The 25,085-nt window shown below is 42.2% G+C and overlaps 1 protein-coding gene across 16 annotated transcripts in view; it reads right to left on the reverse strand.

Annotated features, from left to right (window-relative positions):
* Positions 1–25,085, reverse strand: part of PTPRF (protein tyrosine phosphatase receptor type F) — a 395,978-nt gene that overhangs the window by 194,503 nt on the left and 176,390 nt on the right. For all 16 annotated transcript variants that reach the window (XM_061345047.1, XM_061345050.1, XM_061345058.1 and 13 more), the window contains 2 exons: positions 7,701–7,846; positions 4,783–4,924 (listed from right to left, as the gene is read on the reverse strand). In XM_061345047.1, coding sequence (XP_061201031.1) covers positions 4,783–4,924; positions 7,701–7,846 — 288 coding nt within the window. The remainder of the gene's footprint in view (positions 1–4,782; positions 4,925–7,700; positions 7,847–25,085) is intronic.

A 25,085-nucleotide genomic window follows, 5' to 3' on the forward strand; every position in this document is an offset into this window, starting at 1 on the left:
CATTCTCACAGTCCCTGCGTCTGCCTTCCAAGACCTGGGTGGTGCAGTCAGAGCCTTTGTCAGTGAAGACCGAGGCAAAGAAGTCATTCAGAACCTCAGCCTTCTCCAAATCCTGTGTAGCCAGTTCACCTGAGAACTTCCTGAGGGGGGCCTACGTTGTCCCTAGTCTGTTTTTTATTTGCTATGTACCTGTAGAATCCCTTCCTGTTATCCTTAATATCCCTAGCCAAGTTTAATTCTAACTGGGCCTTAGCTTTCCTAACCTGGCCCCTAGCTTCCCGGACAGCATCCTTGTACTCTTCCCAGGCCACCTGTCCTTGCTTCCACTTTCTGTAAGCCTCTTTTTTCATCTGAATTCTCCTCAGCAGCTCCTTATCCATCCGAGGAGGTCTCCTGGCCCTCCGGCTGCACTTCCTTCTAATTGCACTTCCCTGAGTTCTGCCAACACAAAGCCAGCCAGTGAAATTTAACTTGCTGGGTTACCTTGAGACTGAAAAGCAGTGTGCAAGCAACCCTTTACCAGCGTTTCTGTCTGTACTCTTTACCAGGAGCTGCTCTCCTGTGGAGCCTGGTAGCCTCTCCAGGCAGATAACTACATGCCACATGATCAGGAGTTCGGGACAGGGGCACAGGGGATTTGCACAGAACTGTGCTGGAAATGGAAACTGGACATGGTATTTTCATTTTCATTTAACCTACTTAAAAACAAAGGAAAATGAACTGAATATATTCAGTGCCACTTGGCTATGACTATATGCTCTGGGTTATGGAGGAGTGAAATAAAACTGCTTCCAGAGCATTAAAGGACAAGTTACAATTACGTAGTTTCCCAGTTCTGGAAATCAAAACCTGTAACCAAGCATGTAGTGACAGGACAAGGGGAATGGCTTTAAAGTGAAAGTGGGTAGACTTAGATTAGATATTAGGAAAAAATTCTTTGCTCTGAGAGTTGTTGAGACAGTGGCACAGGGTACCCAGAGAAGATGTGGCTGCCCCACCCCTGGCAGTGTTCAAGGCCAGGTTGGACGGGGCTTGAGTAACCTGGTATAGTGGAAAGTGTCCCAGCCCATGGCAGGGGGGTTGGAGCTACATGATCTCTTAAATCCCTTTCAATCCAAACCATTCTGTAATTCTATGACTCTATGAAAGTCCTGGGAGAAGGGACTGATAATACACGTGTTTGAGCCTCCTTCCTTTCCCAAAGAATCTATGTACTCCTCCCTTTGCCCCTTGAAGACTTTTTTTTTGGCACTAATTTTCCCTGTCTTTCTGTTGGGTGGAGCTTGCTGGAAACCACAGACTGAAGATATACTTCGGTGCACAGGCAACTAGAGACAAACACTGTTATCATCACCTTTCCTCATACAGCTGCAGCGCTGAACCTAGGAATTTTGTGGAATAACACCACATAGACGCTCCTGCAATCAGCCTGCTGCCACGTTCTTCCACGCTGGCATCTTTCCTAGTCACTTTTCATATTATCTCCCTATTTAAAGGGCTCTGTAATTCTCAACATTACCACTGAATAATATATTTATTAATTTGTTAGTGCCACTAACTGTCCCCGAGGCCTTTCTTGGGAATGTGTGTCAGCTTATTGATTCTAGCCTTCCTCTCTCTGTGCTGCTTTCCTCCTCTGCCAGGCAGGCAGGAATGTACGTACTTCTGTGCTGCCTCGGGTCATAATTGGAAAAAAGATAGAAATGTTCAGTATGACTCATACATAATTCAGCTTATCAGCTACCCAGGAGAAATGAGAAGGTATATGCACGTCTATTTCTCCTGCTATCAACAGGAGATATAATTTCCAGTTACACTAAGTATACGCAGTTTGGTCACAACAGGACTTGCAGTTAGAAGGGAAAAATGAGAGACATGGGAGCAGAGAATGAAAGGGTAGTAGGGAACCAAACTGTTGAAAGAGATTCACTAATGCGAGAATTCCCAGTTCCTCCAGGAGACTGGACTTGTGCTTTTCTCTTAATATTCAGAATGGAGTAAGCTGGCAATTAGAAAGGATTATCTGCCTCTGATCTGTAAAACATTGCAGAAATCTAAATAAAATAAAGCTCCAGATTAGTTGGCTACAAAGACATCTAATAACAGCCTGCTAAACCCTGACTACAACTTCTGGATTTAATCTTAAGGCCTATGTGCTAAAGAGCAAATTGTGAAGAAGTATTAAAACTTACTGTTATAAAGGATTTTTAATGCAAAAATCAATACATGCTGTGTATTTAGCAGCATGTAACCATAAGGACATCTATGACAGAGCTTTGTCATGCACCAGGGACCACTGCATTAGTCAGATTCTTGAAAGGAATTGCAGAGTGTCTGCATCAAACTGCCACCTGAGAGCAACAGAGATTATTTTAACCCCAGAAGCACAGGGAAAATCCAGTTCTAGTTGGCAGTCTTGAAGGTATTAAGGGTTCCACGTGAAATGTGTCGTTTTCAAATACATCTAAAAATTAATGTTAGGAAAGTGATGCTTTAACAAAGGTAGGGCACTTACCACTACATTCTGGAGGCCATTGAGACTAAACACAACCACAAACAGGGCACTGAGTTACAATATCTGCTTTGCCAACAAGTAAGCAAAGAAACATTACTACTAAAAAAATTCACACTCCCAAAATGCAGAAACAGCACAACCCAAGGCAGACAGCACAGAACAATAAGATAGCATGACTGAAAGAAAATAATACACATCTGTCCATAGAAAGTCTCAGAAAAGAGAAATATGCTTTTTCTGAAATACAGATACATCATAACAGAACTCATCTCCATCAGTTAAGCCAATGTAAGAGGCACAAGTAGCTCTTCATCCTTGGTAATCAAGCTCACAGCTCTATATGCATGAGCACATACAAACTGTTATACTGCAAATGTTTCTTAATTTTGCCCATTACAAGAGTGCTCAGCAAGGGGTCGATACTCTTCAGTTAGAGAGGAAAACACAGCCCCCAGCCTGCATATCATTTTTAACCTTATGGGATCATGTTAAACTAGCATTACCCCTGATTAAAGGACATCTCCAAATAGAGAAACAGGCTCTGTGCCTGACTGGTAGTGATTCTTGCTTCTGTGGCTCTTCACTTGTGTGCATGCCTGTCTTTTCCTGTCTCTGGCTTTTTCTAACATTCCCTGTTAATGTTGCCTCAGAGTTTTACCTCATCAGGAAAGCAGCAGGAGCACCATGGAGCTAAGAAATACTGTTGTGCTCCTCCATGCAATGCATGTCTCTGTGGGCCTTTGAACATTTAACACAGAGCAAATAAATTATTAGTGTGTGTGCTCATATGCATACATATCTGAGATACATAAAGGCAACTGCAACCAAAGAAAACAGGAATATGCCTGGAACACACAGTTGGGCATTCAAGTATCTAGTGTCACAAAAATCCAGTTGCAAGAAGCATTGAAATGCAGATCTGCATGTAAACTACTGAAAGATCTCCACTGAGCTTTATGCACTCACATACATGACTGCAGGCAAGAAGTAACAAAAAGCATGTGATTTCTCCCCCAATAATTTTCAAGTCTATAGCATCTGTTATCCTATTTGTAGTACTACTACTACTGAAGAGAGCAAGCTGATCCTTTAAGATGCCCCACCTCCAGAAACAAGATACACGATCATATCAAGTAGTGAATGATTTCTGTGATTCCCATCACCATAGTGCTTGAGCACACTACAGTTGTTTGCATTCTTTGTCACAGAGCAGAGAGGAAAATAAGATTACCCTTATGCTATAAATGGGGGTGGGAGAACAAGGGACAACAGGCAGCTTGTCATGTATGGCTTGCACACTCACCACTGGGATAACCAGTCACCTCTGGTTCAAAATCATACAAAAACAAACACTTTCCCATCTAGCTTTTTTCATTATTCAAAAGTTTCTACCTCACTCCGTATACACGAAGCAATTTGCCTAATACTTAGCCTGCTTGTCTTAGTAATTGCAAGTAAAATAAAGAATCCACTCAGCCAAATGCCCTAGATTCAGAATATCTCAGTACAGTTACAAAATCCTATATATGAACAAATAATACAAAACATTGATGAGCTGAAAAAAACCCAATTTCCTTAAAAGCAGACAAGAAATCTGATAATCTAATCTAAGAGAAAACCAACTCCATCGACTCATCACAATCCTTTTTGTATCTAATATACTGCTCTCTCACAAAAAATGCCATTGAAACGAAGTAACACAGCAAGCAAAATAAAGCCTGCCCATATAGTGGACAAGGATCAAAATCTATTCTTTAACACAAGAAACAGAATAAGAAGTTGTGACTACTGTGAAAATCAAACTGAACTAAATGCCACATCAAACTCAAAATACGAAGAGTAACCTGAAAATCTGTTCAAGAACTGTGCTGATTTAATCCAGAAGGTATAGCAACACAGATTAAGTTTATGACTGTCAGATACAATTCTTAGATACCCTGAAAATGTGTATTATATCAAAGCAGACAGATGAGAAAAGTATACAAGTGCTTCTGTAGCTGGCTTTCCAAGTTAGAAATGACACATCCCAATCAAACAATACAACTAAAACACTTGAAAGAAAGTTCAGAATCTGAAATCCTTTCATGATTGCCTCAGAAGTCTTAGTTTCTAGCACTGGGTGAAATTACACCAAATGATACAAAAAGAACACAGCTTTTCCAAACCAATCTAAAATATCACCAGGTCATTTAAAAGCACCAAACCAAAAGATAGCTACCAAAGCCATGTCTTCTGTCACCTAAGTCATGAAAAAACTTCCCACTTACCTTCTAACACTGTTAATTTGGCACTCGTGTTTATCTCCCCAACACTGTTGGTTGCTGTGCACTCGTAGATAGCTTCATCTCGATGAACACGCAGGGGCTGTATCCGCAGAACTGATCCTGATCCATCATCAAACTCTATAACCTTTAACAATGAAAATAAAGCACTGTTTTACTGATATCTTCTCCAACAAAAACCTAAAGTCAACACAATCCAGGGGTTAAAAAACAGAAACTAAACCAAAACAAGCTGTGTAAGCTAATAAATACCATGCAATTAGTCAAGTGTTCCATGTCCAGAAATGCAAAAATTTCAGAGTCAAGAACATATTTGTCCTCTGAGGAGGCCAGAACAAATGAGGATCCAATGAGGTTCTTTATGAGTCAATTAAGGTTGACAAATTATCACCCTGGTAATAAAGATGTGGATCTGATGATTTAAAACATCTGAGCCATATTTGTACTAATGGTTTTACTAATCACACTGACAGCAATTTAGTGCCAACTTTCACCTTGATGGAAGAGCAGAATGATATACTCTTGCAGGATTACCAGGAAAATAGTAACTAAACTAGAATAAAACCTTGAGCACTTACAGTTGCATGCTAACACCGGCAGAAAGTGAGGGCTTTTAATGTCCTTCAGCATCAGGTACTTTACAACTCTGGCATAATCAACAATGATGTAATTACAATTCCTTCCTCAGCATAATAAATTAAGTCCTTAATAAATCATTGCCTTTCCATCCATCCTGCTACGCTGTAACGTGTATTTCTCTAACTTCTACACGGGAGAAAGAGGTATTTGTCAGATTGCAGCTGGATAACTATACAGTGCTGCTTAACAGGAAGGCACAGCCTCAGGCCACTGTTAATGCCAAACTCATCCTTCTCCTATTACTGAGCACAGCAAAAGTTAGAAATATTAACTGAACTGCAGATGGTGACAGCATGAGGGAAAGGCACAAGCCCCCCTTCTGTCACTTGGGAACTGCAGGGGGAGATGAAGAGACTAAGCTATGTTTTGTTCCAGGCACATGTATGCCAGCCTAGGACCTGCATTACCCACAAAGAAAACCTTTACCCTGTTCTCAAGACCCTGTTTAGGAGTCCTTCTCCTAAACAGCATAAAGACCACATGAGTGAAAATAGGAAGGAGAAGAATAATGTGCTACACAAGACTCTGCAGTGACAGGAGAAATATTTAGAAATCAAAAGGTAATCAAGACCATGGAAAATCTGCTATTCCTCAGGCTGGAAAGAACAGTCCTTCTATTCTAAGTAACAGAAACAGTCTGAAAAAAAAACCCTTATTTGAGGTTAAGCAGAGAAAGACAGAGAAACATGAACATCACCATAGTATGTTTTAAGGAATTACTATTTTTTTTAATACTCAATTTTAAATTAAATATAAAACTGTGACAAAATACTGAACTTCCTATAACCCTTACACAGGACAGGGCTACTGCCAGATTTTAAACCAAGACAAAGTCAGATGCAACAGTGAAATCACTTCAGTGAGAAGGACTAAAAAGCTAAGAGATGAAACAACAGAAAAGCTCTTTTGCCCTTACTATCCTTTGAACAAACACTGTGTGAAAGGAAGGGAGCTACAGGTACTAAGGACTTGATGGACACTGAGACCAAAATGCTGTTCATTTGTCAGCAATAGATATGTTTTTTTGTGTAATAACTAAGTATGTGTTTCATCAGATTTGTTTTGTTGCTCTTTTCTTTTTCCTGTAGAGTTAATTCCAATTTTTTTTCCCAGGAAGAAAATTAACTCTATCCCAGCCAAAACCAGGACACCTCCAAATAAAGGCTAGCTTAGTAATGAGGTAAAATTAATAGTAATCTACCAGAAAAAAAGAAAGGTATTATTCACTATCTAATAAAATATCTTATAAAAATGCCTATAGAACAAAACTAATGTGAATAAAGGTATGAAATTGCTCATATGAATGTATATATGACATAGCCCTCCCATCAGCCACAGTAAGTACCGAATTCACTATAAAGGTTACAGCTACTAAAAAATTAGAATGTTTAAATGATCACTATACAACAAAATGTAACCTTTATTAGGGAAAAATAACAATGTAAAACAAGACTAAAATTGATTAATTGAGGTTTTCTGCTCACATGCAAAATCATGATTAAAATTGGTGAATTTAATCAATCCATTCTGTGCAGCAAAGTCATTTTGTGCTCCCGTTAGAAAAGCAAAATCATCAAAGACAGGGGATTAGAGGAAAGGCAACAGAAGGGTAGAAGGGTCACATTTCCAAGGGCATTTTTAGAGAAAAGAGCCCAACTCCAAAAAAGGAAAGTGGAGAAAAAGGTGGAGAAAGTCAGTGAAAATGTATTTGCTATTTAAAATATGGACCAAATTGGACCCTTTTTCAAAAGCATTTCTTACATCTGCTCTTCCCTCTTCCTCTCTTTCAGACTTTAGTTCACAGGGAAGTCAACTCACCCTTCAGGATTACCTAAGCATTCCCCCTCCAAGAACATTTGTTGGAGAGATGGCAGTAGACAGCACTTAGAAAGCCTTTCAATAGCATTTCTGCATCCCACTTTTGAATTCCACTGGGGTGCCTTATCAATTTTGACAATGAAAATGGAAATATACTGCTAGATCCAACTCTTATCTGCCATCCAGTTGTAAGCCCCAGTGTTCCCCCCCCAGTGTTGAATAAGGATGTCCTATGTGTGTGCTTCAAGCATCAAGCTCAAAGACAATGCCTGCGCTACACTACAGATTGCATTGTTGCAGGGAAGGAAACTGACTTTACTCTAAAGCTCTAGACTCTGTACTGTAGTGATACAGAGATACTCAAGTTACAATGATGATTATTGTGTAATTAAGACCCACAAGCATTAGATTCGATTACCAAATTCTTATTTTTGTTTTGTAATTACCTCAAACCGCTGAGAACTGACTTTCTTCCCCTTCTTCATCCATGTGATACGAGGTTTGGGCTCTCCTGTTGCCTGACACACAAAAGAGGCCACTCCTCCAGAAATCCCAATCTGATCTTCAGGAGCTTTCATAAACGTTGGTTTGCCTGGAAAAATAACCAAATCACCCCCATGAGGATACAACATCAGATAAACAAGGAACGTGTCATGTTAATCTAAATTATAAGACAATTGGTGCTCCTACTACAAATCCAGGTTGAATGGCCTCGGCCACAGAAATTCAGTGCAGACTGTAACATGACAAGCACCGTTTCTGCTTGAGTACCTCTTTTTCCTGACATGAATAAAGTCCATCTGGCTTGACTGTAAATGAGGGCAACAGAGGGCTCCCCCCAGCCCCCTGGGCATTCATTCAGGTATATGACAATTTGGAACCATTTTTACGGTTTATTTTTTTTAATAAATGGATTTTTGCAGGTTTATAACATGGTCATAGCACTGGAAATTACCCAACAGCTGAGACACCAAACCTACAAAATCTGCCATACGTTGCCATTGGTTTTCCTGAAAGCTGTTAAGCCGTTCATAAAAATTAAGAGATAAAGTTTTAAGTATACAAATAACACCCTTGAATTTCATTTTATATGTGGATTGAGATAAGAATTCCAGTCTGTAAGTATCTGGTAACTTGCACAGGCTGGCCTATGCTTGGTGAGAGACTAATGAAAATGAAAGCAACAAAACCGAAGTGACATTCAGGCCTGGAAGTCTCAACAGAAATGAAAAAGATACAAATACAGGGGGAGAGGAATCATGTAACATTTCAATAATCAATAAAAGTTTCATGAAAATACAGCTGCATCTTTACATCTTCTGGATTTACCTGACAGGCTTGGATGGATAAAACTTGGCATCCAGATGGAATGTTTGTATTTTTCTTTTGCTCTTGCTGTACAAGAAAACTTTGCAATCTGTGATCAAAGGATCACTTTGAAACACTACTCTGTCCACCTGAGAAGTGTTTGATAACCTTGTATCCCTATTAGGCACTAAAACATTTAACTCCCCAGAGGCAGATAGCAGAATCCACCTATGATGTCATTCAGTGCACTAAGGTCATGTTTCAAATACAGTTCTGACTGACCCCCTCAAAGATGAACCTGAGCTGTAAACGGGGCAGAAACAACTGCTGGGATGTAGAAAGGAGTGGAATGAAAACTTCTTCAACCCCAAGACACTGAACCAGTATTTCCAGTGAAGCTGCCGGTGGTTCCACATCTTCATGTTCTGGACACATCCATGAGTATGTCCTTGAGAGAGAGGGGGACAGCACTCGTAAGCCCAGGTGCTTTAAACACTAAGCTTCTCATAAACCGAGGGCTGAGTTTCCCGCATCCAGGAGAGATACATTTTCAGCGATGCCAAAAGAAGACAATCTTTGTTTAAGAGATTAAAACCCTGAGAGTGCAGTTGCAAGTTAGAGCTGGGCCAATCTGGCAGCTTGCAGCTACTAAAGAGGGCAGGGAGCTTTGCTCTGCACCTCAGCTCCCTTCCCTGCCTCCAGATCCTGATGCCCAAGCCCCTAAAAAGCAGCTCCACGGTTACCAGAGCCTCTGAGGTGCAGATTTTGTCACTAACCTGGCAAAAAAGCCACTTCTTTTTTTATTTCTTTTCAAGCAGGGTAGGGAGCACAATGGCTCATGGCAGGATCAGAGAGAGATGGGGAACACTGTGGAAGATGGCGCCTCTACCTCAGCATCTGCAAGCTGGCACGTGCACCTGAAGCTGCGGAGTGCAATTTTGCCCTTACACAGCAATCTCTGAAGACTTTGCTATCTCCCTAATCCCAATTTCACTTTCTGGTTTAGCCTACACTAACATCTTACATAGACCCCGCTGTCCCTACTGCATGGCACGATGTGACAACACACATGGCAGCTGGACCAAGCGACAACCTCCAATTGCTGCTTTTGATGAAGACCAGATGCCAGTTTCAGGCCTAGTACAACATGTGTGGATGAGACCAGGGAGACTGCAGAGGGCCCTGGATGCTTCTTGCTTCAGACACACTGCATCTGTATAGGGTGTTGGGGTGAGCTGCAGGAGTGTCTGTGTGAGGAGAAGTCAGGGCTGCCCTGTGCTTGTCATGGCAATGCTTCTGTGGTAACAGGTTTAAGAAAAGGCAAAATACCTCACAGCAGTGAGGAGCGAGGTAAAAAGTGTGAGCGCCCAGGTCAGACGGAGGAGAAGAAGGACTAGGTGCCCAAGCAGAGACTCCCTTGCAGCCCGTGGAGATGGGGAGCAGGTATTTCCTTTCAACTGGGTGGGCAGCTGGCCAAGGTCAGCCCACCACAGCTTCAGAGTGAAGGTCAGACCAGTTGCACCACACAGAGAAGCACCTACTAGCTGAGGACATGCTTTGCAGAGAGGGGCGGGTGGCATGCCACTGCTGAGGCAGCTGGACAGCCTGCTAGGGAGCCCACCAACCACCCACATGGACCACAGGCACCAGGGGCCATGCCAACCCTGATGGTTGGTGGTGACATGGAGGTCACAGCTGAGACACTAAGCTGTAGGCCTGCACCTCTACTACTGCTGCTTGCTCAGCTTTACTTCCAAAAGCTCTGCAGAGGATGGACCTACCAAGGTCAGAACTGTCCACACCTAAGTGGATATACGTGCTCTGTCCTCAACAAGGGTCTGTGAAGGAATATCACAGACCTGACCTGACTACAGAAATGCATCACACACAGGCGTACTGAATTGGAGGACTGTGTACAGTTCTGGTGTCCTCAACATAAGAAGGACATGGATCTGTTGGAACAAGTCCAGAGGAGACCACAAGAATGATCAGGGGACTGGAGCACCTCCTGTATGAAGATCGGCTGAGAAGGTTGGGGCTGTTCAGCCTGGACAAGAGAAGGCTGCATGGAGACCTCATAGCAGCCTTCCAGTATCTGAAGGGGATGCTGGGGAGGGACTCTTCATTAGGGACTGTAGTGACAGGACAAGGGGTAATGGGTTAAAACTTAAACAGGGGAAGTCTTCCTCAAGAGGAATCTGTGGATGAAGCACTCAATAGGCAGATAGGAAAAGCCTCATGCTCACAGGCCCTCGTTCTCATGGGTGACTTCAACCACCCTGACATCTGTTGGAATGACGGTACGGGCCGGCACAAGCAATCCAGGAGGTTCCTTGATTGTGTGGAAGACAACTTCCTTCTGCAAGTAATAGAGGAGTCGACAAGGAGAGGTGCCATGCTTGACCTCGTGCTCACCAACAGGGAAGGGCTCGTTGGAAATGTGGCACTGCAGGAAAGCCTTGGATGCAGCGATCATTAGATGGTTGAATTTGAGATCCTCAGGACAGTGAGAAGAGCGTGCAGCAAGCTCACTGCCCTGGACTTCAAGAGAGCAGACTTTGGCCTCTTCAGGAAGCTGCTTAGTAAGGTTCCATGGGATATAGCCCTAGAGGGCAGGGGGGCCCAAGACTCTTGGTTGATATTCAAGGATCACCTGCTACAGGCTCAGGAGTGTTGCATCCCAACTAGAAGGAAGTGCAGCCGGAGGGCCAGGAGACCTCCTTGGATGGATAAGGAGCTGCTGAGGAGAATTCAGATGAAAAAAGAGGCTTACAGAAAGTGGAAGCAAGGACAGGCGGCCTGGGAAGAGTACAAGGATGCTGTCCGGGAAGCTAGGGGCCAGGTTAGGAAAGCTAAGGCCCAGTTAGAATTAAACTTGGCTAGGGATGTTAAGGATAACAGGAAAGGATTCTACAGGTACATAGCAAATAAAAAAACAGAGTAGGGACAATGTAGGCCCCCTCAGGAAGCTCTCGGGTGAACTAGCTACACAGGATTTGGAGAAGGCTGAGGTTCTGAATGACTTCTTTGCCTCGGTCTTCACTGGCAAAGGCTCTGACTGCACCACCCAAGTCTTGGAAGGCAGACGCAGGGACTGTGAGAATGAAGACCTTGGGCCCACTGTAGGAGAGGAACTGGTTCGAGACCATCTTAAAAAGGTGAATGTACATAAGTCCATGGGACCTGATGAAATCCATCTGCGGGTCCTGAAGGAGCTGGCAAATGAAGTTGCTAAGCTGCTGGCCATCATATTTGAAAAATCATGGCAGTCAGGTGAAGTTCCCGACTACTGGAAAAAGGGAAATATAACCCCCATTTTCAAGAAGGGGAAAATGGATGACCTGGGGAATTACAGACCAGTCAGTCTCACCTCTGTGCCTGGCAAAATCTTGGAGCAGATTCTCCTGGAAGGCATGCTAAGGCACATGAAAAACAACAAGGTGCTTGGTGACAGCCAGCATGGCTTCACTAAGGGGAAATCCTGCCTGACCAATTTGGTGGCCTTTTATGATGGGGCTACAGAACTGATGGACAGGGGTAGAGCAGTTGATGTCATCTACCTGCGTTCAACACTGTTCCACACAACATCCTTGTCTCTAAATTGAAGAGACATCAATTTGATGAATGGACCACTCGGTGGATAAAGAACTGGCTGGATGGCCGCACACAAAGAGTTGTGGTCAATGGCTCAATGTCCAGCTGGGGACCAGTAACAAGTGGTGTCCCTCAGGGATCGGTGTTGGGACTGATCTTGACCAACATCTTTGTCGGTGACATGGACAGTGGGATTGAGTGCGCCCTCAGCAAGTTTGCCGATGACACCAAGCTGTGTGGTTCGGTTGATACGCTGGAGGGAAGGAATGCCATCCAGAGGGACCTTGACACGCTTGTGAGGTGGGCTGATGCCAACCTCATGAAGTTTAACCATGCCAAGTGCAAGGTCCTACACCTGGGTCGGAGCAATCCCAGACACAGCTACAGGCTGGGCAGAGAAGAGATTCAGAGCAGCCCTGCGGAGAAGGACTTGGGGGTGCTGGTCGATGAGAAAATGAACATGAGCCGGCTTCAGTGTGCGCTCGCAGCCCAGAAAGCCAACCGTATCCTGGGCTGCATCAAAAGGAGCGTGACCAGCAGGTCGAAGGAGGTGATCCTGCCCCTTTACTCTGCTCTTGTGAGACCTCACTTGGAGTATTGTGTGCAGTTCTGGTGTCTTCAACATAAAAAGGACATGGAACTGTTGGAACAAGTCCAGAGGAGGGCCACGAGGATGATCAGGGGAGTGGAGCACCTCCCATATGAAGATAGGCTGAGAAAGTTGGGGCTGTTCAGCCTGGAGAAGGCTGCGTGGAGACCTTCTAGCAGCCTTCCAGTATCTGAAGGGGGCCTATAGGGATGCTGGGGATGGATTCTTCATTAGGTACTGTAGTGAGAGGATAAGGGGTAATGGGCTAAAACTTAAACAGGGGAAGTTTAGATTGGATATAAGGAAGAAATTCTTTCCTGTGAGGGTGGTGAGGCACTGGAATAGGTTGGCCAGGGAGGTTGTGAATGCTCCATCCCTGGCAGTGTTCAGGGCCAGGCTGGACGAGGCCTTAGGTGATATGGTTTAGAGTGAGGTGTCCCTGCCCACCAAAGGATCTTAAGGTCCTTTCCAGCCCTAACTATTCTATGATTCTATAATTTTACTACCAGTGGTCAATGGAGCCGCAGGACTGCACAAAATAAAAGTAGCTCAAACCCCAGAAAATGCCTTTTAAGACATGTCGGCTCCTGTCTGCCGTCTCTGGCACATTGTCCTGACAGGAACAGCTGAACAGCAAATAATTATTAAGTGTGCTTGCTTAACTGATGCTGATTTCATGTATTTACTCATCTATAATCGTGTCTATTTCTACTTAGTTTATATTTACATATATCTGTGTTTATTCACCTCTCATCTATTCCAGTGAAATGTTAATTTACTATTCAGGCTGCTAGTGATTGCAGTGTGATTGACTGCTTCGCTATGCAGCGTGCTGAGCTGAGGTCTTGTATTGCATTTTGGCAGTTGATTTGTTTCTTTGATTTTCTGTTATTTACCCTGTGATCTTAGTAAAATAGTGTAAATTTTTCTGGTGAGAAATACAGCAGAATCCAAAAACTACTGTCCTTGAAGCATACAATGCAATTATATCTCTCAGTGTATACTTATTCCCCAGCTCATACACCCAGGACTTATGTTACTTTTGTACGTTCTAAATAAAAAATTAAAAAAACCAACCCAAAACGTTCAATAATCTAAAAAAAACAGAACAAGAGGAAACTGAATGTTCACCTCCAGTAAAACAAAAATAAAACCCTCTGCTGCCTTGAATTTACATTGTTGCAATAAATCTTTTCCCTCTGCACATCTAATTCATCAACTCTTGATTTCTGGAAACCGTTTAATCCACTGAGACAGGTCAGAAAAGTATGCCAAATATATATATATAAACCAAATCCTCACATGGTCTGGGAAAGTGTATTTCTGCAAAGACAGTTTAAACATCTGTATGCCCTGAAGTTCTGAAATGGAAGGATAGTACTAATTAAGCAAACCTAAAATCCTGAGTTCTGGCCCCTGGACAATAGAGTCAGGCATGAGTATACATATTTTTATACTGATTGGTAACTGTTACAGCAAATCCCAAAACTTACCTCAGTGAGAGCTAACAGAAGTGCAACAGATCATCCGTGAAAATCTTGGTGTCTGTGCAAAATGCATGTTAAGTGGACTAGACAACCAACATCTCTGCAGCTCTACTGCCAGGAGGAAGCTGTGGTGGGACATATCACTAGTTACCTCCAAAGGGCTGCTGTAACCCCCACAGATAGGTCTAGGGGATGGTACAAACAGTCTTTTTTAACCTGCTTTGAGCATTTGTACTCTCAGGGTAGCCTTAGAAACACAATCAGAAAAAATAAGGATATACCGAAAATACAGTATTTAATCTGTCGCCTAGCTGTGGTTTTCCCATCTTCTTACACTCGAAATGACCAGAGTCTCCACAGAAGATTATGAACATACCAAGTTTTAAGCTGTTTGCTGTTCAAACAAACTACTAATAAATACAAGGAACTGAAGTGTTTTTCAGAGTGAAATCCTGACCTTTCCCTGATGACCTAAGGACAGGCAAAGCTGAAGACGTTTTTTACTAAAAGTCTAAAAAAAGAGGGGAGTGAGGGGTGAAGAGACAAATCTGTTAAATACCAGCCCGAGAAAGACCCTCACGAGCAAGTCTTGGATGACAGCAGGGAGAGGTGCCAGATGGCTGGGTGCCGATCATGCCCACCTCTGCTTACTCCATCGCCTGGAGTAGCAACTCCAGGCTGGTGTATTTATCACCTGATAAATTTGATAAATTCAAGCCCAGCTCCAGCCTCTCCCTCTCTAGCCTCTCTGCTCAGTGTCAGATCCCTGGAGCACATTCAGTTCTCACCCTTAAACTAATTTCTGCTCCTCACTTCATAACCCAAGTTCCCACTACACCAGGAGTGGAAATTACTGCTATCATAATTTCTACTCACTCATAAGCTTCAGGCAGGAGAATGGGAAAACTTTCACCTTCTTGGCTGAAATTTTCCCTGTTTGGTCTTTGCTCAAAACTAAATTATTCTAGGGAGCTTATGGGAACAACACAGTTTTGAGAAGGAAGACCGTGAAAAAGAGCATTTTCTTACAAGAGAAGGAAGCAGGCTTCATCTTTGGCTGGGGGCTGAAAAATAACAACTTGCTCAGACATGCCCTCCATTGAAGAACTTAAAAAAAGAACAAACCACAATACCCCTAAAAAACCCCAGACCAACATTTCAGAAGAAAAGGACTTTCCCTTCATAGTCGGTAGTGTTGAGAAAGTCACCTGCTGAGCAAGCACACATTCCTGGATAATCCTATAAAGTGAATCACAAGAAGGGCCTCATGGTGTGGAAGAGGTGCTAACAGAGATTCAGGCGCCCATGAGCCTACTTCACTATACTGGAAAACAGCAGGAAACTCATGCAGAGTCCTGGGCTGAGCTAGGGTGTGTAGTGTTTTCAGAAGAAACGCTCCCTCGAATTACATTTTAAGAGATCCACAAGAACATGGGTGCAGAAAGGGAGAGAGAGAAGTACAAGGAGTCAAGTTAGGTATGCACTGATCAGTAAGGCTGTTGTGCCCTCCCCAGCAAAAGCAAGTGTAATGGATTTGGGAGCCCAAAGTCCTCAGAGGCAGAAACTCCGGTCTGTTGGAGAGCCACTGACACGGTCTTCCTGCAGGGCAACAATGAAGATGCATCTCTTTCTCCAACATTTATATATAAAAATCGCTCCTGTTCCCTATTCTAGACAATCTGCTCCTTGTGATACAATTGTGATAAATCAGAAAACCATTGTGGCAGCTATTTTAAAATTTGCCCCACGAAACGTTTGTAGCAGTATAGTAACATTTCAGTTCACTTTTTCAGGATTTCCTCTCTTTACCAGAATAGTTCAGTTACTTCATCATATCTGCTGGTTTTAGGCTGTGCAATTTCTCACTGAACCCAAAGGACCTTCCCAGGGAGAAAAGTCTCTTTCGTCAGATTGCCTTCCAGGCTGAGGCACAGAGGTGTATCCTCCCTCTAACTTGGCAAGGTGTCTCTTATGTGAACTGTGGTTTCTGAGAAGTGACATATGATCTGCATTACCTGAGCTGAAAACCAGCCATAGCCTTGAAAAATGATGCTGGATCATGCATATTTAGCACAGATACTTGTATTTTGCTACACATTAAGCACACAAAAGGCACATAAAAGATGCTTCCTTGTAATTCTCTAAGAGCCAAAAATTTCAAGTGGCTGAAACATAATATATGCCAACATAAATATGCTTCATATACCCAAATATTAACTTGTTTTATGTCAAATACCCATCATTAGATGGTTTCTTAAAATAAATGAGAAAATTAAATTGAATCCTGATGCTTTTTCAGTATTTAGCAGCCACATCAAATATACCTCATCCAAAAATTTTAATTCAGAAGCTGACAAACATACTGCTCCTCCTGCTCTTGTAGATGCTATTTTTTTCCAAAGAGTCGCACGCAGGTTTGAGAAGAATGAATTATTAAACACATGTCTGCAATTAAATGTTCTATGAACACTCACCTGCTGCGAGAGATTTGGAAGAAAAATATCTCTGTCCTCATGCTACAAGTGCCCACTGTTCTAAATAGAAGGGCAGCCAAAAATAAGACTGGCGTTGTAGGGTAGGGGAGCTTGTATTTTTATCTGAAAGCTTTTATGACTTGGCTAAATTAAGACTGAATATAGTCTCCTTTGTGAAGGAAAAAAATTGCAGTTGTGATACAAGATGAACTAGATAAGCACATACAATAGGCATACATGGATAACCTTATTTAGGTATCTGGGCTGAATGAATTAAAAGAAGTTATTGGTACAAGCACAAAAAAGATAACGGGAATAGTTCTTTGATCCTGGAAATTGTGAAATTCAGGTTTAAATCCCTGCCTTTAACCTTCCCTGTCACATATGCCAAGGCACAAATGTGCCTCACCTTCCACTGTAAAACTTGCCTGCTGTTCTCACATGGCTGCTGTCAGGACAAATATGTGAAAAATGATGATGTGGCTCGGTTCTTGTAACACTGGGAAGAAACAAAAAATGACACAGCCTTTCTCAGGTTCACAAATGACTCTGAAGTAGAAATAAGGTGGTCTAGAAGACAGAGGTGGCCCATTCTTATATTTACAGCAAAGGTATTTCTCTGTTTCCTTTATGATCTTGGATGACTGGTATCTGTATATGGATGGGTGTCTACTGGAAAGATACTCTAGTAAAACCTAATCTGCGAGTTTTTGCCTAAACATCTGCTGCAGGGCAGAAGGCAAGCCAGTGGGCTCTCCACCTATCCTTATGTTTAATATCCTTATGGTTTCCTTTCACTATACCCGCCATCTTTTAAATGTGGTTCCTTCCCTTTGTGATTATCAAGAATACTGTTTGGCAAAATATGATTTTTCAAACTTACATTTTTAATTCTTGTACAATATACAAGAAGGAAGAGCCTGTTTGAGCCTTGAAATAAGTTTTCTTTAACAGCAGCTTACCGAAGCCATCAGTGAGTCTCAGTGATCACAATGCTAATTCATTCCTTATTTTTCCTATTTTGGATTTATTTCACTAAGATGTCAGCACTCTGTAAATGAAATTTTTGTCCTTTATTGCTTGGTGCAAGGTACTTATTAAATAAATGCAAATATATAGCGGGGTATTGCATGCTCAGATACATACACAATTTTCTTTTTATCCAGGAAATGGATCATAACCCTTTCTCCCATCCACTTTAAAAAACACTTAACTGAATCCCAATCACAGGAAATAGCATTCCAAATTCAACACATTCCTCAGATTACTCTGAATTACAGGTTACCTAATGTTACCTGCACATCCTCCTCTCTTGTTTTATCATCTTACTGTTATTAGGTTTTAATGCTGAAGAGATTCCCAACTGCTAGGACAAATGATTTTGCTATTTCAATCCAATTTCAGTGGTTTGAGTTTTCCAGCTTCAGGTGTGGTTGTCCGTGATAATCAAATCTACAAACATTATCTCAAAGCAAGCTGCATTTCTCTTCACCTTCATCTCCTGACTTCCATAAAGTTACTCAAAGATATTTTCTGAGTTTGTACAAAACCAAATCAAATAAAGTGAATGATTAATATACAAACCTCTAAGAAGTAGATCTTTTAACATGGTCAGTGACCTTTGTAACTTTCAGTAGAAAAAACTACATTACAAAAGTAATAAAAGCAGTCACCTAGCAGAGGCTGTGCTTTTCCCCAAACACTAGCAGGAAATACTGTGAACTAAGACACAAGGTACTCATTTCAGCAGGCAAGACCCACTGTGCTTTGTTTTTCTGTACTAAGTTTAATTGAGGAGAATGCAGGAGTAACATGGCAGGTCAAGTGTGTAGTTTTATTGGTATTTGAAATTACTTAAGCCCAGAAACTCTTTGAATCTTTGATTCCTGCTTCTTCGTGATCTTAGCAAAGAGGTGGTGCTGACAATTTCTGTAAGTTCTTTCCTTACTATAAGCCCAGTAAAGGCACAGCCTTGGACAGGGCTGTGGTGTTGACTGCAGACACACAGCTGGGAACTTTCACACCTAGACTGGCATTTCCAAGCCCTCTTATCCCTTTTACAAATACAGGATTTATACTTATTAAATCTGATACAAAACATCAAATAGTTTTTAAGTCAAAATTAAATATTTGAGAATTTCTTCTTAAAGAAACATCTTAAAACCCTGTGTGTCCTGTGTTCTTTAGGGTGATTATACATAAACCAACCCTTCATCAGTAGAAACCAGGTATCCACTGTTAAATGCTGACGTTTGGATAAACCTACTTATTCCACAGAAATACCAGTTAAAAGCCGTTTGTTCACTCAAGTGTTAAGGCCACGATTACTGGATATTAATAAACTACAGCAACAGCCTGTCATCATAGTATTACACTTCAGTAAATTTCTAATTCTGTCTATGAATCATGGAAATTGTTGAAAGAGTTTAAATGCCTAAAATTAACTGACATGATACTGAAACAGAATTGTCTCAGGCAACCATCACAGAAGGATGCTGTGCAAGTCACTTAGCGGCACAGAACATTCTGGGTGCTGATTTATGTGTGGAGAGTTTTAGGCAGGGAACTTAGACTTTAATACAACGGGGAGGTGGTTTCTCTTCATATCGTATCTGCAGGATGCCTACAGATTTTGCATACAGGGTGGCAAATTTTCTCCTTATTTTTCAAGGCTGTTGTAATATCTTTCTCAAAGTGCCTGGCTGGCTATCAGTGTGAGCTGGTTTACATCTTAGTAAGAAAATCCCTAACTCTGGCTAATCCCTGTGCTGTGATTGACTCTTGTCCATGGGTATTTGGAAGTTTTTTGTGTGCCAGGAAAGGAGGGGGTGACACAGGGATATAAATCAACCTCTCCACTCTGACACCATTCTTACAAATGCTTCCAATAACTGAAATAACACATAACTATAAAAAGAAAAATATGCCAGGAAGCACTAGGCAGTCCTGCATACGACTGAAGAATACTGATTAAAAGAAGGCAGAAAACTAGCCCATCTTCATTTGCTCTCTTCTGCTTTTACATTTCCTTAGAGCACACACAACCCATGTGTGCAGCCTGCTATGTATGGTAAAAGCCAGACCCCTATACATGGGTTTAGTTTTCAACTCTAACTTCACAGCATTTATACCAAGTGTTACACGGAGTAGAAAAACAAGGGAGAGCAGAGAAGAGCTGCTCTAACTGCAGACCTTCCAGCAGCCTCACAGAATGGTTTTCTGCTTTGCTTTAATTTAAAATTGAAACCTGAAGTCAAATTTCCACCTGGTAATAGCTTAAAGGCACTTCCAATTAACTTGGTAATACACACTTTCTGAGTTAATAAATTTTTCAGCTTCTGTGTTTAATACAATTAAACATTTGGGCCTTTGGCCTTAGCCCTTATTTAGCTTGAGAAAGCATTGCAGGGAGACTGCCTCCAATTATCACTATTAACACAACATTCACTTAAGGGCTTTCAGATGCGTACATATAGAACATTTGTTTAATCATACACAATATTCAGCAACTGAAGTCAGGCCTCCTCTTTTGCACAGAATATGTACATCGGACAAGAGCATAATAACGCCAACTACTGGACTCTGAAATCAGTCATCACACTACCGCCCGAGGCAGTATGGAAGAGCTGTGTCTGCTCCTAGGAACTTATTTTTCCTTCCAAATCTGCATTTTGTTATTTGCAAAAATTTCGTCAAAACTTCAAAGTTAGTAAGTGTATTGCAGAGAGTAAAGAATCCGTAAGATATGCAGGACCAGAAAACAAAGGCAGAATTGAAATCTTGTGCTTGAAAAAACATGAAAATTAATTTTGCCAGCATGCCTACCACATTAAACACCATATTCTTTTACATAAAGGGATTAAAAGGTTTTAATCCCTCTTTGAAAGCAGCTAGCTCTTGATTCAGCAGTTCAAAAGGCTTTGCCAAGCTCAGGTTTTTCCCCTGCTTTTAAAAATTAAAAGAGAATGTAAACCTCATTTTGTCAACAGAGAGGATAGTACAGTGATTTTAATAGAACTGGGAGCCAGAGCAAGCGACCTCTTCAGAGTATCTGCCACTAAAGCAAAAACATCCTGAGCTCTCAGGAAGGGACCTAGACCTGCATTTCATTTTAGTGCTGCTGAACACCGTCCTGTCCTCCTCCTTGTAATGAACCAAAATTCTGCTGATCTACCTGGTGAGGAGGAAAACTTTTTGCTTAATGATAATGAGCACACTCGGGCATTTCTGATTTGTTTTCCTATTTGTAGCAACTGTTTTATCATGCAGCATCTGTACTGCAGGCTGCAGAAAACCAAGAAATATAATTTCCACATTTAAATGTTTACCAGAGTGTAAAAAATTCCATCAGGTAACCAGGCACCCGAGCTAAACACTCCCAAGTGTAAAAAAAAAAAGTTACTAATTTTTTCTCAGTCTTTCTTGAAATTCCCCAAGAAACAAGACTATTTCCACATTAAAAGGCTTTCTCCAAGTCAGACTCCTTGCTAAGCCTGGATGGAGAACCTGATCAACACTTCTGGGATCTACCAGGCAGAGTTTTTTCCCTTTAATAATGTATTTTTGCAGTGGCTAAACAAAGACACAAAGCCACACACAGCTCAAAAGCCATTTGAGCAGCTTTGATTCCAGGGCTACCTCTGCCTGGTAGCAGGACTGCACTGGCAAAGGGCTGCTGAGCAATTCTGATCTTCCACAGCAGAAAGACAAGAACCAGAAAGGAATGCCAAGGCCACACTGCGCAGCACCCAGCTGCACACTGACCTTGGTGCAATAAGTGATGGAGCCAGGGAAGCTCTAGGAAGTGCTGTCTCCCGTCCATGAACGGCCTGCGAGTTTTCCCAAAATGGCTCTGTATGTATGTGGAAAACATCTGACTCCATCCAATGTGAATCCTGTGTGTCTGAACCCCACAGTAAAAAGAACAAGTGACACATGCCAGACGTCTGCAATTCTACAGTCACTGCAGTCCAGCCCTGCTCTGTGCACAGAGCCGGCATTTCATCCCAGGAGGTGCCCAGTCCCATCCTCCACCCAAAGCTTCCTGGTTCAGCAAGAGATAGCTTCTAGAAAGGCATCAAAATTAATCACCTTCATGGTTGCTGCATTCTTGATTTAATTTTTCTAGCATCCATTCCTTGCTGTGTTATGAATTTAGCAGATAAAATGAAAAGCTCTTTTCACTTTAATAACTTTTCTCTGTGTAGATGAATAGGTCAGCCTCTGTTTCCAAACTAAACTCCTTAAATCTTCAGCTACCAGGCATGGTTCCAGATTTGATTTTCTAGGGCTTTTCACCTGCACCAGCTTTTACTTTTATTTCACCTGATTATGCATAGAGTTGCAAATAAATGCACAAAGCTGTGGACCACATGGAGAAGTCACTGTTTGCTATGGTGGGAAGAGTTGCTGTGGCCTTCACTATGCATCTTCATAGAAGGGTTTGGGTTGGAAAGGACCTTAGAGATCATCTAGTTCCAACACTCCTGCCATGGGGGCAGGGACACTTTCCACCAGACCAGGTTGCTCAAAGCCCCATCCAACCTGGCCTCAAACGCTGCCAGGGCTGGGGCAGCCACAGCTTCTCTAAGCAACCCGAACCTCTGCCAGTGTCTCACCACTGTCAGAGCAAAGAATGTCTTCCTTACATCTAATCTAATTCTACCCTCTTTCTGTTTGAAGCTATCTCCCCTTTTCCTATCAGTACTTGCTCTTAACAAAAGCCCCGCTTCTCCAGCCTTCTTGAAGGCCCTCTTTAGGTTTGGAAGGCTGCTATCAGGCCTCCCCAGAGCCGCCTCTGTTGAGCTCTGTTGAGATGAACACCTCCCACATCGCCTCTCTAGGAGAGGTGCTCCAGCCCTCTGATCATCTTAGTGATCCTCCTCTGGACTTGCTCCAACAGGTCCACATCCTTCTTACATTCTTAAATGTTCTTTATGTTTTAGCCATGACCTACTCACAAACAGTTCTGTATTGTCCCTCAACCCAGACCTCCAGCATCTTCTTCCATATTTCTCCCCATGTCAGCAGCAAGTCCCAAGTTCATACAAGAACCATACAATCACAGAGAGGAAGTGTGAGAGGCAGTTCCGGCAGTAACTCCTTGCCATATATTCACCAAGATAAGCCCATCAGGGGAGAATTGACCACAGATCTGGTCATACCAGCTTATACTGACTTTTGTAGCCTGGAAGTGGTTTTAGCCCCAAAATCTGAGACTCAAATACATATAAGGCTGCAGGTGCCATGAGAGAGCAGTAAACAGATATACTGCTTAGAGATTTGCTGTATTCAGAGTCTGCCTGCATCGCTTTCATTCTTACTGCTAGACAAAACCATCACACGCTGCAAGCTTAAGGGATGTACACACAGATGTTGAACCTGCAAGGTTCAGCTTCTTTTAAGCTCTTTGTGAAGACTACACAGGATGTATTTATAACAGAAAACAGATTTGCCTTTTAGAGTGCTGCGTCTAAGTCTTTCTCACCCATCCCCCTTCTGTTGACCGAGTCCCAAGGTTCCTGGTTTCACACTCAATTTGCTGAACTAAAATCCATACTAGCAAAGAGGATGACAAGGTATCTCAGTGAGAGCTAACTGTGCTTCTCAGGTTTTACATGCGTGAGAAAGAAGATGCTGTTTCCACGTCGGGAATCTGACATCCTACTATATTTAATGAAGGACGTACACCAGGGTGAAACACAAATCTGTACGCGAATCTGAAGCTTGAAAGAATGGCAGCAGCTTTCCCTACCTACTGCAAGGCAGTGCATCGCTAAATCCTAATGCAGGCTAGAAAGAATGGGATGAGACAAAAGAGCCTGTCTAATTATGCCTGCTTCAAGTGTATTTTATTAGTCCCTCAGCTCTGCTAACGGTGAGGATAGCATACCTGTATATAGGCAAATGGATCTTGCTTAAGAATTACCCATGCAGGAATAATCCCCCGCCTATTACCAATCTTTGATTTTCATGTTATCTTTTAAAGACTGACTTGAAGGTAGGTGCCTGCCAACTCCACTTGTGCTCTCCAGGAATAAACGTTTATCAAAGGGGGGCTCCCCGTTTGCTGAGTTGGAATTAGCTACACCAAAAGGGTACCAAATGGGTTGCAGCCTGTCACTGTTATTAAAGAAAAACTTGAAATAGAAACACTAAGCAGCAGCAACCCATCACCAGAGCCTGTCAGAGAGCAGGTGTGACGTGGGACAGCCGAAACGTACAGGCACAGAGGCCTGAAAGGGGCCCTCCAAAGTGGAGTCCTGTCCCCCCCAAGGGCTGCACTGCACAACCCCTCCTGTAAATGGATCACACACCATCTTAAAATAGGTTTGAGTTTCAGTCACACTTTTATTACTGGAGAACTGTTCCAAAATGATGGTCATAGAAACATCAGCATGAAAACAGACTGCTGTTTTTTAAGTTATTTGCTGCCAGTTATACATTTGTTTGTATGCTAACATGATCCTTCAGCTGAAAAGGGGTTCCATTCCACCTCTGCCCCTTTTCTCTCTTTCCCTCACTGTACATCTTACATCATTTTCAATCCCTTCTTAAGAACAGCAAAATGTTTTCTGTCTTGCATAACCCCCATGAGACTTCTCAGACTAAAACTCTCCTCTTAAAGAAAGATAGTGCATGCTGATTCTTACGAGGTTTCTTTGAATTCTGCTTTATACTCTCTTCAGGTAGAATCCATACCAGTTTTATCATCACCTTCTTATTAGAAACCAAGAAATGGCATGCATTTGGGTTTGGGCATCTTGAGATTACGATATGACATCTTAACATCACACACACACACACACACACACACACACACACACACGGTCCTTTAACTTATGCAGCTGGATATGGCTTTTATTAATCCTTCGATATAATTTAAACTGACCCAAGAAACCATTCAGACTTAGTTTAACTGCTAAGATCACACCCACAATGTTCTCGCGACATACCATTTCTGAGTTTCAAGAAAACTTGCAGTTCTATTGATCATACGCAGAAAATGTTAGTTAACAAGGCTGCTCAGAAACCTGTACTTGCATACACACATGCATGTCCTCATCTCCACTTTAACCACGGTTACTGAAAGAACAGAAGTTCTTTTTTAAGTAGCCAGAAGCCTGAGAGGCAAGCCTATTGTGCAAAATAGGAACCATGCTGTAGAGTCAGACAAAACATGCAATTCTGCTGGTTTTATAATATAACTTCAGGTAATTAAAAGCAAGATAAGGCAGAAAAGCAGAAGATGAACTGTAATCTGGGAGAACAAGCCCACCAGCACAACAGCAGCCACCCACATTCCCAGAGCTTAGACTGTAAAACCAAGGCTGACAACATAATTCGCAAAGTGCTGAAATCACCCAGCAGCACCAGTCA

This window comes from Neopsephotus bourkii, unplaced genomic scaffold, assembly GCF_033783945.1.
Source record: "Neopsephotus bourkii isolate Nb327-2 ecotype Australia unplaced genomic scaffold, CSIRO-AGI_Nbou_v1 NB_234, whole genome shotgun sequence".
Classification (NCBI taxonomy): domain Eukaryota; kingdom Metazoa; phylum Chordata; class Aves; order Psittaciformes; family Psittacidae; genus Neopsephotus; species Neopsephotus bourkii.